This window comes from Oppia nitens, unplaced genomic scaffold, assembly GCF_028296485.1.
Source record: "Oppia nitens isolate AA-2021 unplaced genomic scaffold, nextdenovo-longstitch-racon4-pilon3 scaffold8_pilon_pilon_pilon, whole genome shotgun sequence".
NCBI lineage: Eukaryota > Metazoa > Arthropoda > Arachnida > Sarcoptiformes > Oppiidae > Oppia > Oppia nitens.
In genome coordinates, this window is record NW_026533252.1 from 729,901 (window position 1) to 749,764 (window position 19,864).

The following is a 19,864-nucleotide window of genomic DNA, read 5'->3' on the forward strand; positions in this document are numbered from 1 at the left end:
TTATTTAGAAAACATTGATTGCAAAATTAAAAACATGTGATATCTGTTTATTTGTTATTTTGTTTGTTTGCATTTATTGATAGTTTTTTGAACTAATTAGAGTTAATAAATTTGAATTATATTATAAAGTTAGTAAATTAGTCATATTATAATTTTTAATTTTAATCTATCATGTATTTTTATTTATAAATCTATTAATAGTAAATTTAATAATTAAATAGAAAAAAATCAACTACATATACTAGTTTAGAAATATTAATTTGATTATATCAATATTTTTTAAGAAAATAATATCTTTTGTGTAATTTTATATATAAATTTCTATATAACTAATGAWTTTTTTTATCTAAAACATAAAATAATTGATATAAATAGCACATCAAAGAGTTTAAAATATTTAAAAAGCCATTTATTTTATCCCAAAATTATTATTATTATATCTTTTATTACTGTTTTCGCTGAAAAACTTTTCAAATTCTTCGAAACGATTTCTTAATTCTGTGGAAAAATCAATAAAAATTTTATATACGATAAAGAAAGTTATAATATAATGTCATTTAAAATATYTTATATAAAAGTATTCTGTATTCAAAAATTGTATTATAAAGTAATACATTAAAATGGTTTTTGTTTTGATGTCGTTTTTGAAATAAACCGTCGGAAACAATGGGTATCATTATTACCGATATTTGTTTTCGAGCTTTGGCTCAGATTTTTATTATAATAGACGACTTTTCCCATACAATATGAGTTACAATTGCCTATTATCTGAATATCGGCTACTTTTGAGTCCATACGCCGTATAGTTGTACCGCATGTTCCGTCGGTCACTATATTATATTGTTTGCTAATGAAATAATCGCCGATACAATCTCTGAAATATGATTTAGTTACCCGACCCGCTATTATCACTGTTTCATTACCTAAATGAATTAAAATAATTGAAAATAGTTTACTATTATTTAATTATTTGACAATTTTTGTATAATTGATGCAAAATATTATACATTTATAAATATTTAATCAAAACCTTTATTAGCCAACACTGTGTATTTAACTTTAACCCGTATATCTCCCTCATCCCGATTGGTTGAAACATCAAATATCTTTTTGCCGACACTTTCATTGATGGTTAGATCACAAGTTGTTTGATTTGTGGGCACTGTTTTAACACTACGGCTTATTTTACTAAAATAGGACCCGATTTCGCACCGATATATTTCCGAATATATAAACCGTGAGTCTAGCAATGCAATTGAGATTATTAAACAAACAGTTTTTTTATTGTTAATAAAAAAAATATAAATTTAATATTTATACTTATACTTACTAATATTGTAGATAAAACAAAAAATTAATAGAATATAATAATAAATTATTACCGTAATATAGTTCATTAGGAAACAAATAAAATTTGTTTTGAATCTTTAAACATTAAATTAAATTTTAAAATTTTTATTTATTTCACAATATATTAATAGTACATTATTTCTTATTAATCAAATAAAATCAATCATTAAAACTGAATTCAATACTGACTAAACTATTAAATTGAATATTAATTAAATTTTTATATTATTTTTTAGTATTTAATGTCGACTGAAATTAATTTATTTTTCAATATTATGATATACAGTACAATATTTATACATATCTGTAAATGTTTATAAATGTAAAACATATTGCTTTAAATCACTACAGTATTATAGTTTAATGTTAAATATCAAAATAATTAATAATTTATTTAAAAAGTCTTAATGCTACTGTAAAAATATAAAATATTGAATATAAAATAAAATATAAAAAATTTTAATTTATTTTTTAACCACAAACTCCCATAAATGTTGTCTAATTTCAATCAAATCGTCACCTTTTGGACATTTTTCAGCCATTATTCTACCTCTCTCTTTAAGGATCAGCTCTTTGAGTATGTCATCGACGCTGACATTTTTGGGTACCTTTTGGTCATTCAAATACTGCTTAAACCATTTGATTGGTATATTTATAAACTCTGGCAAACAAATAAAATTAAATGAAAAATAGTTTATGCTTTTAAAATATGACAATAAATATGACTGACCATCATAAACCTTTATGGGATATATAGATATGGGTTCCCAATACTTCATCTCAATGTTAGTCAGTCCAACATTCTTGAGATCTGTAATCCATCGACCAATGATTTCTTGTTCTGTTGGATACCGAAGCCATTGTTCGTATTCAGTCCTCAGTTCAGGACTTATTAAACGATATATATCTCCGACATTCAAAAAATCAAACACAACGATACCATTGCTTGATAAGAGTTTCGCAAAATTATTGGCAGTTGTCTCACTATTTTGCACCCAATGAAGAGCATAGTTGGAGAATATGACCGATACTTTTCCGGCCAAACGTTTTAGCTCTACATCCCAGTCATCCCAATGTCGTGACACGTCTTGTGTATAGTATTTGTTATTTTCCATTGAGTTGTTAGTTCTGGCAAATGACACCATTTCGGGATCAATATCCACACCAATCACTTGTTCCGGTTGAAGCTCTTCAGCCAACATTTTTGCGGTATTTCCCGGACCACATCCCACGTCCAATACTATCGTGTATTTACTTTAGAAATATTTTTAAATTACAGCAAACATTACAGAACCGGTAGATAACATAAAAACAAACATTTGATATAATAATTGTATTAAAGATCTCACTTATTGGTCTCATTCTTGGCTTTAATGCTTTCGATGAGTTTTTTTGCGGGAAGTATAGCATCAAAACTGGTCTTTTCGTAAGTGTCCGGATCAAAGTCCATCCCTTTTTTGTTATTTATTTCTCAAATTATTTGTAGTTATTAAAAAAAATCTATCACCAAAAGTTTTATATAAAAATTATGATACCGTAAATCATAAATTTAATACTAATTTATATTTTTATAATTTGATAAATGTATTTATTTTATACTTTTTTCAATAAGAAACAAATAACAACTTTAAGAGATGACTAATAATTTTAAAAAAATAATTATTTATTGGCCTAAAAAATTTATAACATAATTACATGATATTTAAAATATTTATATTATAATACAGAAGGATATCATCTGATATTTACACAAAAAATAAATAAAATTAAAAATATTTTCTTAGTAATTTAATTTGAATTTTTGTGATTTCATCATGATAGTATATTAAAATTGAATATAAAATTTTACAATTATTTTATAAACTATTAATTTTTCAATAATTTAAATCACAAGTAAAAAATTAACGTTTTTTACTTTTATATTTAATTTTTGAATATTATTTAAGTTTTAATTTGAAATGAATGATATGATAATGAATGAAATGACTGTACATATAATAGGAAAAATTGTGTCGGTTTTGTCATCAATACTAAATTATACCGACATTTTCAATAACTAGTAGATTGTGTATACATTTAAATATTTTATAAAAGTTTAATTTGAAAATCTAAAACATAATATATTTACATAATTGTAATAACAGTACATTTACAACATTACACTATTAAATAAATAATAATAATCACATTATATGATATTTCTTTATATAATGATTATATAATATCATAAGTTGTGTCATATATTTTTTACAAATATATTTTGTTTTTTTCTAACACTTTTCAATAGAATAAATATATATAAAATATACCTGATATATATATATATATATATATATATATGTAGAATATGTGTGACCAGGATCAATTGTTTAACTAAATGATTAATCCATACAATTTTATACTGTTTCTCAATCAATATACCAAAAAAGGTGATAATTATTTACAAATTAAAAAATATGTAGTTTTGGCAAAAAAATAAAATGTCTAAAACTTTGTTTACATTACTGAAGGCTACCAACAGTTTAGTTATATTTTATAATAATAATACCGTTAAGTCCTTGTAATATACAGTACAGGGGTGAGTGTTATCATAAGGAATACACTTAGGTTTACGTTTGCGATTTCCTTAAGTTAAGTATAGAGTAGCGTTACTACAAAATATTTTGCTTTACGCAAACGTAACTCTTTTTTGTAGTGATAATAATACAGTGTTTTATTAAATTTATAAGTATAAATATTTTAAACTATAAAATAAACATTACTATCAATGTTAAAGTATAGCTAAAGTTGGGTTAAAGCTATCCTAACTTTACACCTAACTCTAGCACTAACTTGTTTTCTTAACACACTTTTCACCTAAAAACCAGTTTTGTATACTTAAGTCCTCTCCTAACTTACCCGTAAACCTAACTTGCTAAAATGTTTAATAACACAGGATTTCACTTAAGTGAGGAGTTAAGTGCACGCAAGTTACGAATCTTAGTTGATAACACGCCGCCCAGTACTGTAACTACAGTATAGTATATACTATATACTGTATATCATCGATATAATACTTGACTGCAATTTATGCACTCAATTGTAACTATTTTACTAAAAATCTGTAACACAAGTTTGTCTTTCATCTTAAATGCCGTTATTGTATTGAATTATCAATTGATTCACAGAAGTATTGCATTTTTTGTCACAAAATAATATTTACTTAACGATCAATATCTAAAGTGATAATATTTTTTTATAAGATAAAATTGTATCAATCAGTTTACTGTATTTTCTATATTCAGTAAAACAGTTGAGTAAACTTTTTTATTTAAACTACAATAGAAATAATAAATTTAATGTAATCTAATAAGTTATACTATAGAATATATTAATGTTATCATTACATATAATTTTATGAATATCATTGCTGATTATTATTGGCATAACTAATAAAAATAATGTTAAGCAACAATATTATAGATATTAATAAGCATTATTTAAATGCTTATCAAATTACTAAATTTTAGTCACAACTCACAATTAAATGCTTAATGAATACAAATAAAAATATCATATTATTATTATATATTTATACATTTTGTTTAATAATTAGATTAAACCTAAAAAAATATTATACAAAATAAAAACAAGCATAATAATTAAAGTACTAAGTTAAAATAATTAGAATATTAATAATTAAATTATAATCATAATTAATAAATACTTTTTATATTATTTTTAGTTTTTTTACAACAACAACAACATAAAACATTATGTCATTTACATATAAATTAGCAAATTATCTACAGTATATTAAATAACATAATACTGTATATATCAGTTGATTAATTTAAAAAATAAAAATAAATTGATAACATAAATATTAACATTTAGTAGCAATTATCTGCCAAATATAATTTGTTACTTCAATCATATTTTGTCCGTCACTATAGTTTACATTCAATGGTTTACATCGATCTTCAATTAATAATCGTTTCAATAGTTCATTCATTTCCATAGTAATGCCATTACTATGTTTTGCGTAACTTTTATACCAATTCATCGGAATATTTAAATATTCTGTATATAACAGTAATAAAAATGGATAAAAATATAATTTAAAATAACATTTTATAAAAAAAAATTCAAAAATTAAGGCCTTGAAAACAAACAAACCTTCAAAATATAGTTTTTCATTAAATATAGATTTTGGTTCCCAATAAGTGATATCGATTTGCTTGAATCCAGACTTCTTTAAACAAGTAATCCATTTTCCAATCATTTCCTCTTCAGTGGGATATTTAAGACACTTCTCAGCTAACAGTCTCTCGTTTGGCTCCAGTCTGTCATAAATATCTCCGTCGTAAACAATATTCAATACAAGTAAGCCGTCATCCGATATGAGATGCGAAAGATTTTCAGCCGTTGTTTTGATGTCATGAATCCAAGTCAATGCAAAGTTTGATGTTATGACAGACACCTTTCCCTTCAAATCCTTGAGCTCTGTATTAAAGTCGAGCCAATCTCGTTGTATGTCTTGAACTAAGTAATCAATATTTGATTTTTTGTTTTCCCGTTTTGCGTATTCAATCATTTTCTGGTCGATATCGCAACCGATAATATGGTCGCACTCTATCTCATCGGCCAAAAGTTTTGTCATATTACCCGAACCGCAACCGATGTCCAAAATTAATGAAAATTTACTAAACGTTTTATAATAAGAAAAATTATATTTAATGAATAACTATTTAAATTTTAGATTAAATTTTTTAAATACTTGTTATTTGGCTTTAATTCACTGATGATTTTAATCAATCGTTTTGCCGGAATTAGTGTATCATTATTTGAATTATCATATATTTCGGGATCAAAATCCATAATTTTATAATAATTGTTAATAATATTTATTAAAATTATAATAATTYTCAAAAACACTATACTGTATTAAATATTTTATACACTTATGTCACAACAAAAATATAAACTAAATTTTCAAAAAATATATTTCTGCTTTTATAAAAGTTAAGAAAGCTATGATATTAGTAAAAATCATTAAAAAGTGCTGAATTCATAACTATGATATTAACTAATTAACTAATAATTTGATTGCACAGATTATGATATTTAATTTATAAAATTAATTACACTGAGATTTTTTTTTTAAATAAACATATATTAGATATAATACTTTTATTAATTGAATTTAGTATATGTGTTATATAAATATTTAAAAACTTTTTTCAAAAAGTGTAGAATTGAAGACAAAATAATTCTTAAAAAGGGGTATTTTTAATTTTAATAACATTTAATAAGTATTTAGTGATATTTATTTGTCTAAAAAAATAATGCTAATTAGAAAATATAATAAAAATTTTAATTATTAATTTTTAAATGAATTTTAAGAAAATTTTATTGTGCTTTTAAATTAATTAATAACTAACATATTAATGATTTTTATTAATAAAAATATAATTCTATTTTAGTTGTACAGCTAGTTTTCAAAATTGAACATGGTTGATAATATTTATCATGTTATTTCAACATTGCAACCTTTTTAAATAGTTTATATAGTTTATATACATATTATAATTTAAAATTATCATTATTTTTAATAATTAATAAAGTATAATTTTTTTTATTAGTTTTAGTTACAATGTAGTAATGTTTTAGTTAATGTTTAAACTACTATATTATTTACTTATTTCTAAACCTATTTTCACTAATGTTATAAATTTAGTGAATTTTAAAAAATGTTTTTAAACTTAAATTAAATTTATAACATTAGTGAAAATAGGTTTAGAAATAAGTAAATAATGCCAGTACTATCTAAAGCGATCAATTCATTTCAATAAATAAGTTTTTATATAGAATTTCATTTACAAATAATTTTTTTAAAAAACAAAAGATGTTATTTAAAAGCAGATACTATTGATCACTAACTTTTGATGGCATATATACATTAAATACACTAAAATCAACACAAATGATAATAATAATAATAATAATAATTATTATTATTATTATTGTTAAAATTAATTGTTATAATTTTTTATTTTACTCTAATATTTTATATATTATATACTTCATTAAAATATAGCATTTTTCTCAGTGTAACCATTACTTATTCTGTTAATCAATTTATTGCAAGTAATGCTAATAATTTAAGTAATCTTTGAGAAGCACTGACTTATCTGTTTTATTATCAATTTTGTCACAAAAAAACTATATTTTGTCCAAAAGACGTAATACAGTATAAGTTAAATGTTGTTTTGAAAATAATTGCCAAACAATCCAATAAAATATTTTATGATATAAAAGTTATAATCTTTTTCTTCTTAAATAAATACTAACAAATAATATTATCAAAAATGTACTAAAACTTAATAAATATCATATAATAATTTTTTTAATCATTTATGATGCCTTACAAAGAAATAGTTTGTTAGAAATTAAATATCTATTAATTATTATTTTATTTTACATATGATTGACTAATAGAAACATATTTTTTAAAATTATCTTTAATTTATTACATGAGTAATTATTTATATTTACAAATCAGATAAAAATTAATTAATAAAATATAAAAAAATAAGCAAACATTTTTTCTAAATATTTAATACCTAATAAAAGTTAAAGCTTTGTTAAACTATTTAGTTTGAAAAATTAATTCATAATTATTTTTTTAGTAATTATAATAAATACGCTTTGGTTATGTTTTCTGTTAAGTTTTGAACGGCAATAATAATTGCCAAATATATAGATAGAGGTCCAAGTGTTTCAGTTTTAGGTATGCCATCAAATGAACAGTTATCATCAGCTTTGGTCAATCAATGTCTTCAAAAGTTATATTATCTGATGAAATGTATAAAAATATTTGATAACCCATTCCCAGATATCACTACTGTAAACAACAATTGTTTTGTCTCTATATGTAGTCGGATGAGAAAAGAGTGTGTCGTCAAAGTGAGACAAATAATCAACAATAAAATTTTATATAATTTATTATTAATTATGTAATTAATGCTCAATTTACTATTCAATTATTGTAATATGCATTTTATACCGTATATGATATCAATTTGATACAGTATTATGTAATATTCAGTTTATAAATTAATATATCATAAAATTTGCAATTTCAGTACAATGTATGATATTTTTAAAAACAAATAAGTACAGCAAATGCCACAAGTTTAGAATAGACTTAAATATAATCATATTTAATCTAAATTAAAATTAAATCTTGAAAAAACTTTTAAAAATATTTAGGCTAGAGTGAGTTTGACAATATTATTGCATTAAAATTTTGAAAAAGTGATTCAGTAAAAAATTATTACATAATTAGTAAATATCACTAAAAAAATGTGTGACAAAAGTATTGAATGAAGAACTGTTGACCCAATTTTGGCGTAAAAATCAAACTTTCAAAAGATAACAAATAAATTTAAAATATAATTTTCTGGACTCCTCTATCATAGCGTTCATCGCTTTATCTCTGATTTTGGACAACTCGTCTATTTTACAGTTAAATCCATTGAATATCATAATCTCTGCGTTAATTATTTTCTCGCAAAACATATTCAAATGCCTGATTATATCATTTTATAAGTTTAATAGTATATTATTCACAAACTTCTCCCTTAAATAGAAAATTATTTTTTAGTTTTTTGTTGCATCACTTTATTTGAAAAGTTTTCAAATAACAAATTAATAAAAATATTTATGTTTTACTAATAATAATAAAACATTTTATTATATTAAAAAAGTTAGATATTATGATATAAATACCGTTTAATTTACAATTATCTAATGTCACTGATTTCGTTGCACTTCTTTTGAAATAATTTATCAGTTGGAGTGATAAGCCGGTTGGGATCGCCCAACACAAAAGCCCAGACCAGGCAACTGTCCACACCCTCATCCAGTGTTAATTCATAGGCATTAACATTAATATCTAAATCTTTACAATTAGATTTTTGTATCAATTAAAGATATATAGAGTTTAGCATTATTTTAACATCTAGTTGTAGACATACCCAAACAATTTAATATTAACAATAATAAACAATAATAAAACACATAAATTGCACAAATTCATTGGTTTTATTTAAGTTTAGTATAAGTTTACCTGAGTTTTTATAATTAATATAATCAATCAATTTAATTAATTAATTACCGTAATTTAAGGCAATAATAATATAAATATAACATTATATTTCTACATTTATTTAATATTAGTTTTAATAAGATATAAAATTACAATAAAATATACACTTGAGTTTGGTATGCACCAGTAATATAATAAAAATCTAATTACCGTAAATTAATAATAATATATATATTTAAATAATCTAAACTTTTTAGTAAAAATTAAATAATTTTAATCTATAAATTAATAAATTGCAATTAAGAAATATTAAAAACTTAGATATAAATAATATATATTAAATTTAGTTGAGTTTATTTGTTTATAATTTTTACTAAAATAAGTTCTTTTTATGTACTGTACTGTAATGTAATGAAATAAATATTTAATTTAAATAAACTAATATATAAATTTTCTACATTTCGATTTAATTCGCATATTAAAAAAATAAAATTCAATATATTATATAAAAATAAATTATTAAATATTAATTACATTAGACTAGTTATGTATCGACTATGAATGTCGACAAAGATGTTGACCGATTAACGGGTTTTCGGGTAATAATAGTTATCATAAGAAACAATAGTATACTAATAATCAAATAAATGAGTTCCAATAAAATAAATGAAAACGGATTGGTTTCAATTATTGGGCCCAAAATATACGGTGTTAATGCAGATACAACACCATTTGTAAACACCATTAATGTGCTAACTGTGTCAGTCATCTTACAGTGCATAGCAGTCAACGCTATAATTGCCGAATACATGGCTGAAAATCCAAAACCTAATTAAAATCAAATTGTTTATTAAGTACATGAATGTATATGAAGTATATAATATATAATTATTTAATAACCTAATACAACATTTCCAAACCAAATTAACGATAACAGATGTGAACCGTAATAAAGTATAGCCATTCCGATGATTACAATAATTAAGTGATAGACAATCATAACTTGTGGCCCGACTTTGATGGCAACAAAAGCGCTAATACAACGACCAACAGTATAACTGGTGCTCATAACCGATAATATTTCAGCAGTTGTTTTGGCTGACACGTGCAAAGGTATGAACTGGTAGTATGTGGAACTGTAGCTAAAATGTGCAATTTCTATTGAGGAATATATGGCTATTAATAGGGAAAACAATATAACCAAAAAAGTTCGGGTTCGGGATGTATATAGCATTTCCAATGATTCGTCCTCTTGTTCTGAATAGACTGTCTGGTCGTCAATACCTTCATTGCTTAGTAAGCTTTCGGAAGAATTTTTGCGTTTAAGTCTTTCTTCWGGATTTTTATATTGTTTTATAAAAAACATAAAAAGTAAAACTACGGGAACTATAATTAAAAGATTCAAATAATGCCATACATTAGTTAGTGGGCTATTAAGTTATCATAAAAATTATAGGTGTATTACAAATTAAATAAAATACTAATAATAATTAAAAATTATATAAACATTATTTACTAAATCCTTGTAATATTCCACTAATAAGAAATGGTGTACTGAGAAGTGTCTTTCGATCTACAGGTGCTGGAGTTGTTGTTACATCATTGGTAATATCCGCTGTTAAAGATACTCCACTTTGTGTACTGTTATGACTTTGTGTTTCTCCAGTCAAATAAGGTCTAACCAAAATCGGTCCAAACACTGAACCTAAACCATAAAAAAATTGACTGAATTGAAGGACAGGTGAACTATTCTGTGGCCACATCTCAATGAGCCAAACATTATTAGCCGCGTCCCAAACACCAGCACCCAATCCATTCAAATATTGATAGAAAAATAGCATCGCTATACTAGACGAGTGTGGCATCAGTGCTATGGATGTGGCCATTGAGGTCATTGTTATCACTATAACCAACTGTCTGTTCACATATTTATATAGTAATCCAACTGAAATGTAGAAATAAAATAATCTAAATTATATTCATATTTAAAATATGGGTAATTACTACTTACAGAGTGCACCGGATAGGTATCCAATGTTATTCATTATAAGACTAATAGATATCATTTCCATTGTTGTGTTTAATATATATTTGAAATCTACAAGAGTTGGACCAATTAATCCCCCTATTATACCCTATTAAAGTAATACATTAAAAAATATGTTTAAAAACATTATTTTTACACTTATTTAATATAATATTTAATATTTGCTTACATAAGCCAAATGATTGAAAAACATAGCAATAGTATAGACATATAAATGCCAATTGTTTTTGCGGTCAATCCTTATGCTTGGCCGACGTCTCCGTCGGCTTTCATATGAATCAACTGTATTGTTGTCCACTTCAATAATATCGTTGATAATTGTATCCATTAGTTATTATTATAGTTATTAGTTTACCGGTTAAATATCACAACTTAAACTTTCAATTTTATATCACAATTAAATTAATATTTAACAAAATATAAATATTATTTAAAAGTATTATAATATAAATATTATTTAAAAGTATTATAATATTAATATTATTAAAATATTATCTGAATTACTAAATATTTACAATATATGGTTATATCACGTCATATAAAATAAATGAAAATAATTTAATGGTGTAATTGATTCAATACACCATCCATTTCGGCCACAAATATCTCAATAATCATATCATTAATCAATTGATTTGCAATCTGTTTATCAGTTAGTTTTGAGTCTTCAGATGTCTTCATTTTGTTAAAATCTTTATTATCACCAGTAATCACACCATTGATGACCACATGTGTGTCAATGTATGAATAAGTATCTCCAAAACCCTTTGATTTTCGATACTTCTTAAAACTTTTAGTGTTATTCACGACAACAGACTTATTCCCGATCTTTGGTTTCTTTGATATCATTGACCGTTGATTGTTGTTATCACCGGTCGATGAGTTGTTTTCATTCAAATAGCAATCAATGAATAAACACTTAAAGAGTTGTGAGTCTGTCAGCTGTTGTTGCATACGATTGATCCGTTCAGTGATGTCTGGCTTGTGTTTAGTCAACACAGAAGTGTCCACTTTATTAGCGACCAAATTATGATCGGATTGTTGTCTTAATTGACTTTTATTGCAATCACTTAACAGTTGTTCACTGTTTTGATTGCCATTCAAATGCTTGATGTCATCAAAACATGAATTGACTGTACAGTTGTCACTACAGTTGTCTTCATTGAGGGCACAGTTAGCTATCACTTGACGGCAATACTGTTTCCATTGCATCTGTTCTCTCATTGCATTCAACCGACTATTGGCCCGAATAGTGGCCAATGTTTGTCGTGACTCTAATCGTGACTTTAATGACATTTGCAATGATTTTTATAACAAAAAATTGATTTACATTTATGTGTCACTTGTAATGTGTTTTGATTGTATCGCATATCAAAACAAACTGGTTGTCAGGCAATCAAGTGATGCAATTAAAGTCAGAAATATTTTTTAATGATTAATAACTCTGTAATAAAATAGTCTATGTTTTGACAAAAATATTTATTATAAATTAAATTGAAATACAATGATTTAAATTAATGATTAAACTAATAATATTAAACTAATTTGAAATCATCAATATATTTATAATTATTAAAATTTTGTTGTCCTATATATTTAAATTTAAAAACTTATTTAAATATAAATTGAAGAGATATTAAACTTTAATTAACTATTAAATAAAATTTTGTCCGAAATTATTGTCAAAAGATATGTAATCTCTTTAATGTACAATATATCAGACGTCAGCCAATACTAACTGTAATGTATAGGATATAGTTATCTATAAAGGGTCCAAACAATACATTAAAAACCCGTTATGTATAGTACTTTATATCGGCGATACTGACATGAATTGTAGTATATCCATGGTATTAAAGACGAATTAAACATTAATAAATTTATTGTTATATTTATTTTTTTAATTTATTTTATATTTTATAAATTTTAATTAAATTTTTATAAAAAAAATTATCTTGTTAATTTTATTAATGTTAAATAAACTCAATTATATAAAGTATACAATAAATAAAATATTTTTCTTTTTTGTCATCAAATTGAGACAAAGTTTTGTCATTTAATCTTTTGCAAGTAAACTAAAATAAATATAAAATTTCAATTATGTTTTAAATACTAATTGCTATAATTTAAATACTAATGTTTAAACTATACCTTCATGTGATTAACAAATATAAGATATACTGTATATTCAAACATTTTTCAAAGAAAATTACATTTTTTCCATTTATTTGGATTATATGACATATACTGTATAATACATTCAAATGAATTTCATATAAAATATTATCACATAATTAAGTTATAAAATTTTAATTCTATAATACAAAATAAAAATAATTTAATAAATCTATTTAATTAAAAAATATATATACCATTTGTATACATTACATGATGTTTTTGATCAAATATTATTATTTATTATTAATAATTATAACATTAATAATCATTAAATTTAAAGCCTATATACAAGAGATATGTAGCGTATAAATACTGTTTAATAAAAGATAAATAATTTATTAATTTATAGTAATTATAATAAACAAATAATTCAAAAGTTAGTGAAATTAAGGCCAGTATGAAACCGATGGTACATAAAGTGAATACTTCGATAATATTAGTAAACATTATTTGTTTATATATGAAATCATCGGTTTCATCCCAATCCTTAAACAGATCCTTATCCACGAACTCATTGTTTCCCAAAAGTCTAAAAAATCTATTTTTCCAATTCATATATAAACCGGTTTCTAATATTCTTAGAATTCTTTATAAAATAATCGTTAAATTATTAAAATATTATTAATTAAAATTTATTAAACAAATCAATTGATACTAACATTTGATTTAATGAATTAAAAATAGTAGTATTTATATTACTTTTTACGGTTAAAAAGTATGGCAACTGTCCGCCGCCTTGTCTTGAAATGTGAATACTTTTGAGGAACTGTTTGCTGCCATTAGATATATCTATCATTTGTTCCAAAAGACTCCACTTATTGGACACATAAGCAAACTGTCCGCTAATCATATTATCAAATAACCATTGGTTAAACAAATCAGTCTTTTCTCTATCAAATGTTGTCAATCGGTTTCTAAAACTTAAAGCCATCGATGAGTTGCTTTCCTCAACAAATGTCACCAATTCATTGCTATTTGAAGTCAGTATTTTAACTTCATTTTTGTCAATTAAGTCATCCCAAGAGTCTATGACTATATCGTCGATGGGTTTAATCATATGATCCAAGAGATAACTGCAATACATTATCGATAAAAATAAGAGAAATAATAGCGAAATGCCAACAATTAGACGATTCATCCATTGATCTAATGATACAGATTTTGGTATATTTTTAGACAAAGCTATTGCATATAAATTCCAATAGCTATACAAAAACTTTTTAAATGTAATCTTAGGTAATATTAATACTATTGATATAAATATATATAAAATAAAAATAAAAGTCCAGACATTGCCATCGAAACAGTGGAAGAATGTAAATAAAGGTTTATTTCCAGGTATGACATTAAAAGCAATATTACCCATATCTACAAAGTCAATGACAATTGTCCTCATAATATGAATATTGAAAAATTCAAACTTTTTTTTATAATAAGTATACAGATATGTATCGGCACTTAAAAGTAGTATATCTGGCATTTGAGTCATTAAACTATCATAAAATTCAATTTGTGTTTTCGGTGCTCTTATATATTTAAGACTAAATCAAACATAAGATTATATTTGTAAATATATTTAATTATAATCAGACAAAACATACGGTATTTTTTCTTTGAGTGCCAACTCTTTGATAATCATAACCAGTGGTCCACACAAATAATATCCGTCTGTTTTGTTGATGAAAATGTTTGGCATTGAATAAATTGGTTGAAATGACACACTTTTGTTGGATATTAATTGATCCGAAATATTAGTTTCATGAAATTCATTCAGTATTAGACACTCTTTTAGATTCATTTTTAACAATAATATTGAATATAAGTTAAAAATTTAAAATTTTATTTATATTGTATTTATTATTTTTTAAAAATCTATTAAACATTAATTTTTATTTATTGATAACAAATAAAAGCTTAATCAAGTTAGTTATAAACTATTAATACAAACAAAATTATAATTATAAACATCGATGATTTTGTATGAGATAACAAAAGTTTAATTTACAAATAATATCTATTATACAGTATATATTATATACTGTATAATAGATATTATTTGTAAATTAAACTTTTGTTACTGTATACTATATATTGTAGTTGTAAAATTCAAAATATATTAACTAAGTAATATGTAATAAGTAATACTTTACATTTATAAAAAAATTATTATGCAATATACATACAGTATATTATTAGTACAGTATAATATTATTTGTAAAAAGTGCATAAAATTAAATAAATTATCTATTGTAATAATATATTGTATATATAATAAAAAAATAAAYATAATTATTATACTTTGTTATTATTGATCATTTAATTAATTTGTTTATAATATTATGTAGTAAAAATAAGCTTTATTTTATTGATTAAATTATTAATTTTGACAAATCTTTTATAATTACTGTCTTTATGTAAAAATAATTATGATAAATAATAAATCATATTTTATTTTTAAGCATTAAATTGTTATTATTCAAAGTCAACTTAATTATTATAAATCTTTAATGAAAATGTTGATAATTAAAATAATTATATCTAACTTGTATTGTAAATATAGCTAATTATGACTAACAACTAATCGTTTTGAGTATTTTATAATAGAGTAAAATGCAAAAAAATATATATATTTAAACAATATTTATTAGCATAATTCCTAAATCAAGTTTTTAGTTATAATGTATTAAACATTATTAAGCATTTTTTAATATCTGACAATATTTAATGAAACTAATGGATGATTCAAATAGATTTTAAGCCATAATATCTGTTATCAATCTGGGATTGCATTTATCACAAGTAATACTGTATACCTATAAAAAATATCAGTTATTTATTACAAATTATGTATTATCTCTATTCACTTAGCAATTCATGGCATTTGTATAGTAATAAAATAATATTGTTATTACTACACCTAACATTGATAATTATAAGTAACTTTTATATTATTATTATTAAGTAATAAATATATTATAAATCAGCCATTTTATTTAATAATTTTTTAATTAACTATTTTATGAATTGCTAAAATAATAAAAGTGTTAATAAATTGGATTTTTTATTTATATATTTTAACAAAACATATTTTATTGTAAATTAAACTTATATTTAATATAAATAATCTTTTTATATTTAAATATTTTCTCAACTTAAATACAGTGCTATAATAAACTCTCGAATTTTTGATAAAAAGTGTAACTGAAAATAAATTTTTATCATTAAATTAATAGTTTCAACAAAAATAAGCTTAATTTTTTAAATATGTAAATTAATAAATATAAAATTATACTAAATTTTAATTTAGTTAGAAATATTAATGGATATTTGTTTAAATGAATATTTAAATTTTCAATATCTTAAACATTTTATTTATGTTAAAAATAAAACATATTAAAAATTTTATTATTTTATTTTGTTTTATATACCTGTATAATATAAGTGACTCATTAAAAAAAAAGTGTTAAACAACAATGAAATGCTTAATATTGATATTACTATCGGTTTCCTATCTCTGGTGTCACAGTAGTTGTGCGGACAAAATCTTTGACAAACACTTGTCTTTTCCGGACATCAATGGACTTATTGCCGCATTTGGCGACTTTGACTTTGACCGCATTACGGATATCTTTTTAATTACAGATAAAGGATTATCATTAGAGTTGGCTAAAGGAAACATTGACGATGAAGAATATCTGAAGAAGTGGCCAAAAATTAAATGTTCATTTGATCCCAAATTTGGCGAACAAATAGTAGGTGTCATACCATCGGACTTCACTGGAAACTCTTATATGGATGTCTTGATTGTTACCCAAAATATTCATTCATCACAAGTATTAGCTGATAGTAATGACAAGATTTTCAATATATGGCTATTTATAAGTAATCAAACATATCTTCAATGCAATACTTTGCAGCCAATTGTTAAAGATGTCAAAAGTTTTCCCACAGTTTTAGGTCAGGATTTGAAATATTTAAATATATTTGTTATTTATTAAAATTTAAATAATTTTGTACAGACTTTGATGGAGATATGATAACAGATTTTATTGTTGAGACAAAGGATTGTCAGAAAATGATAGTTTTCGGAAAAACACTGAAATCCGAGTGTTTTGAGTACTTGAAGACATCACAACACATGCAATATCCAGACAGCAATGCATTCATCGACTTAAGCAAACCAAATGACTTTGCGGCCGATATATTGATTAGAGGTGTAAATCAATTGGAGTATTGGTTTAGTAATCAGGGATATGACTCAAAAAATGTTAATAATATAAGTTATCCAAATCGTAATATTTATAAATTTATTGGTCAATCAACGTTTGCAGACATCAACTTTGATGGTGTTATTGATCACTTAATACCTGTTTGTAAAAGTGATATCAAGACCTGTACTGATCCACAGATATTAGTGTTAAATTTGGGTGAATCTGGATATGAATGGATAGAAATTTTACACACAAAACAAGATATTAACCTAACTTTTACTCTCATAAAATTGTTTGACTATTTAGACCTAAATGTTATGTTACGAGTCGGTGATATCGATTTAGATGGCTATCCGGATGCCGTTACCGTTATGCGGGAAATTGGGTCAGAAACTACTCGAGCCGTTTGGCTGGAGAACTGTCGAACTGATGACAACAAATTTGGTCGAGAATTCAGATTCAGATGGATCAGTGACGACAGCTTATCTAACGGTGTGATCGGTAAACATAATGTAGATTTAGTGTCACTCTTTGACTTCAACGAAGACGGAGAACTCGAAATCATTATCAATAGTCACATATCGGATGAAATGACATTCATTTTGGATGCCTATAAAAATAGCGAAAAATTATCGTCAAATTTTATCAAAGTCTTAGTCACAACTGGTGTTAGCAATGATGACTCTCCACAAATGCATATAAGGACACCACTAATCGGTCCCTTTCTGTGCTACACTCCAGCTGAAGGAGATAGTGTCAGTTGTGGGGGACAGTTGTCTCAGAGCTCACATTTCAGTCTTCAATTGCCATTTGTATTGTTTGGTTTGGGCGATACCCCCAACTTTGTCCAAAGCCTAACGGTTTCGATACCGAGTGGTTCACAAACAGTTCGTAAGAGGACTTGGGAAGAGTTAATACCCGACTCCAGTATTATTATTATAGCGGCCGATAATCCTGACAATTGGATACAAAAACTATATTTAGATCCCAAATACTATGCATTTCAAACATTGATAACTTTAACATCAATTTGTTGTCTTTTAGTATTAATTATAGCTGTTTTACACCGAAGAGATCTCAGAAGAGATATTCTCGAACACAAAGAGTATAGAAAACATTGGCTGAAAGCCTGAAATTGATTTCAAATTCAATTTTGTTATATATTAAGACAAATATCTCTTTTTAAAAACTCCAGAGAAATATCAGTTGTGATAATAATTTTTAATATAAAAAGTCATATAAAAATATTTTTTCAAAACTCAATTTTTTAATACTAATGTTAAATCCTAACTGGGATTTTATTTATTTTATTTATAAAATATTAAATTGTTAAATTGCTAAATATTTTATTTGATTAGTTGTTATATAATTGATTATAATTGTTTTTAAATTTTATTAATATTTTATTTTTAAATTTGAGATCATTTTATTAATAATTTATCGAACATTTAGAATATATTTTTTTTAATTAAAATCTATTTAAAAATTTTTATAAAATAATAATTAGTTAAATCAGTAAAAACTATTATATCATTAAATGTTAAGTCAAACAAAATATACCAAATAAAACATTTCACAAAAATAACTAAAAAAAGTTTGAATAATTTGAAAATTTCAATTGAATTGTTGAATAGGACTGCAATTGTGTGACAATCCCTCAAATGTTTTGTTTATATCATATGTTTACAGATCTATAGTTTTTTGTCAATACATTTGTGATCATTGATTGTCACCTGAATTGTCACCTGAATTGTGTCCATTATATGACTAATTTCTTGAGCAAACATGACATCAAAACTTATTGCTTATCACCAGAAGAGAAGTTCATTAGACAGGTTTGGCGACGACTTGTGTGACTTAATCTTCAGATATCTCGACGCGGATCAGAGATTTGCCGTCGAGTGTGTGTCTAAACAATGGCAACAATTGGTATTCAGAGGACAGACCGATCTTCAGATAGGTTTTATCAATAACTTTGACCCATTG

At 24.0% G+C, this 19,864-nt stretch overlaps 4 protein-coding genes across 4 annotated transcripts; 1 reads left to right on the forward strand and 3 right to left on the reverse strand.

The window, feature by feature from the left end:
• Positions 1 to 1,765: 1,765 nt before the first annotated feature.
• Positions 1,766 to 2,850, reverse strand: LOC128964282 (malonyl-[acyl-carrier protein] O-methyltransferase-like). The gene is made up of 3 exons (XM_054310862.1): positions 2,700 to 2,850; positions 2,081 to 2,604; positions 1,766 to 2,011 (listed from the first exon to the last, which is right to left on the reverse strand). Exons 1-3 carry the CDS (start codon positions 2,798 to 2,800, stop codon positions 1,815 to 1,817), a joined length of 822 nt encoding a protein of 273 aa, XP_054166837.1. The 5' UTR covers positions 2,801 to 2,850; the 3' UTR covers positions 1,766 to 1,814.
• A 2,307-nt stretch (positions 2,851 to 5,157) lies between these two features.
• On the reverse strand, positions 5,158 to 6,312 carry LOC128964281 (trans-aconitate 2-methyltransferase-like). Its single transcript, XM_054310861.1, has 3 exons — positions 6,110 to 6,312; positions 5,509 to 6,035; positions 5,158 to 5,412 (listed from the first exon to the last, which is right to left on the reverse strand). Exons 1-3 carry the CDS (start codon positions 6,208 to 6,210, stop codon positions 5,216 to 5,218), a joined length of 825 nt encoding a protein of 274 aa, XP_054166836.1. The 5' UTR covers positions 6,211 to 6,312; the 3' UTR covers positions 5,158 to 5,215.
• Positions 6,313 to 9,986: 3,674 nt separating this feature from the next.
• On the reverse strand, positions 9,987 to 11,860 carry LOC128964274 (sodium-dependent glucose transporter 1A-like). The gene is made up of 5 exons (XM_054310854.1): positions 11,659 to 11,860; positions 11,454 to 11,577; positions 10,959 to 11,387; positions 10,343 to 10,828; positions 9,987 to 10,270 (listed from the first exon to the last, which is right to left on the reverse strand). The coding sequence occupies exons 1-5, from the start codon at positions 11,815 to 11,817 to the stop codon at positions 9,987 to 9,989; spliced, it is 1,482 nt and encodes a 493-aa protein (XP_054166829.1). The 5' UTR covers positions 11,818 to 11,860.
• A 5,176-nt stretch (positions 11,861 to 17,036) lies between these two features.
• Positions 17,037 to 19,072, forward strand: LOC128964271 (T-cell immunomodulatory protein-like). Its single transcript, XM_054310850.1, has 2 exons — positions 17,037 to 17,624; positions 17,687 to 19,072. The coding sequence occupies exons 1-2, from the start codon at positions 17,141 to 17,143 to the stop codon at positions 19,009 to 19,011; spliced, it is 1,809 nt and encodes a 602-aa protein (XP_054166825.1). The 5' UTR covers positions 17,037 to 17,140; the 3' UTR covers positions 19,012 to 19,072.
• Positions 19,073 to 19,864: the final 792 nt, after the last annotated feature.

Coding starts and splice junctions, on each gene's coding strand:
- LOC128964282 (XM_054310862.1), bottom strand. CDS start 2,800: ATGGACTTTGATCCGGACACTTACGAAAAGACCAGTTTTGATGCTATA. Junction 2,605..2,699: donor GCCAAGAATGAGACCAATAA/GTGAGATCTTTA, acceptor ATATTTCTAAAG/TAAATACACGATAGTATTGG. Junction 2,012..2,080: donor TCCCATAAAGGTTTATGATG/GTCAGTCATATT, acceptor TTTGTTTGCCAG/AGTTTATAAATATACCAATC.
- LOC128964281 (XM_054310861.1), bottom strand. CDS start 6,210: ATGGATTTTGATCCCGAAATATATGATAATTCAAATAATGATACACTA. Junction 6,036..6,109: donor GAATTAAAGCCAAATAACAA/GTATTTAAAAAA, acceptor TAAAACGTTTAG/TAAATTTTCATTAATTTTGG. Junction 5,413..5,508: donor TGAAAAACTATATTTTGAAG/GTTTGTTTGTTT, acceptor TGTTATATACAG/AATATTTAAATATTCCGATG.
- LOC128964271 (XM_054310850.1), top strand. CDS start 17,141: ATGAAATGCTTAATATTGATATTACTATCGGTTTCCTATCTCTGGTGT. Junction 17,625..17,686: donor AAGTTTTCCCACAGTTTTAG/GTCAGGATTTGA, acceptor AATTTTGTACAG/ACTTTGATGGAGATATGATA.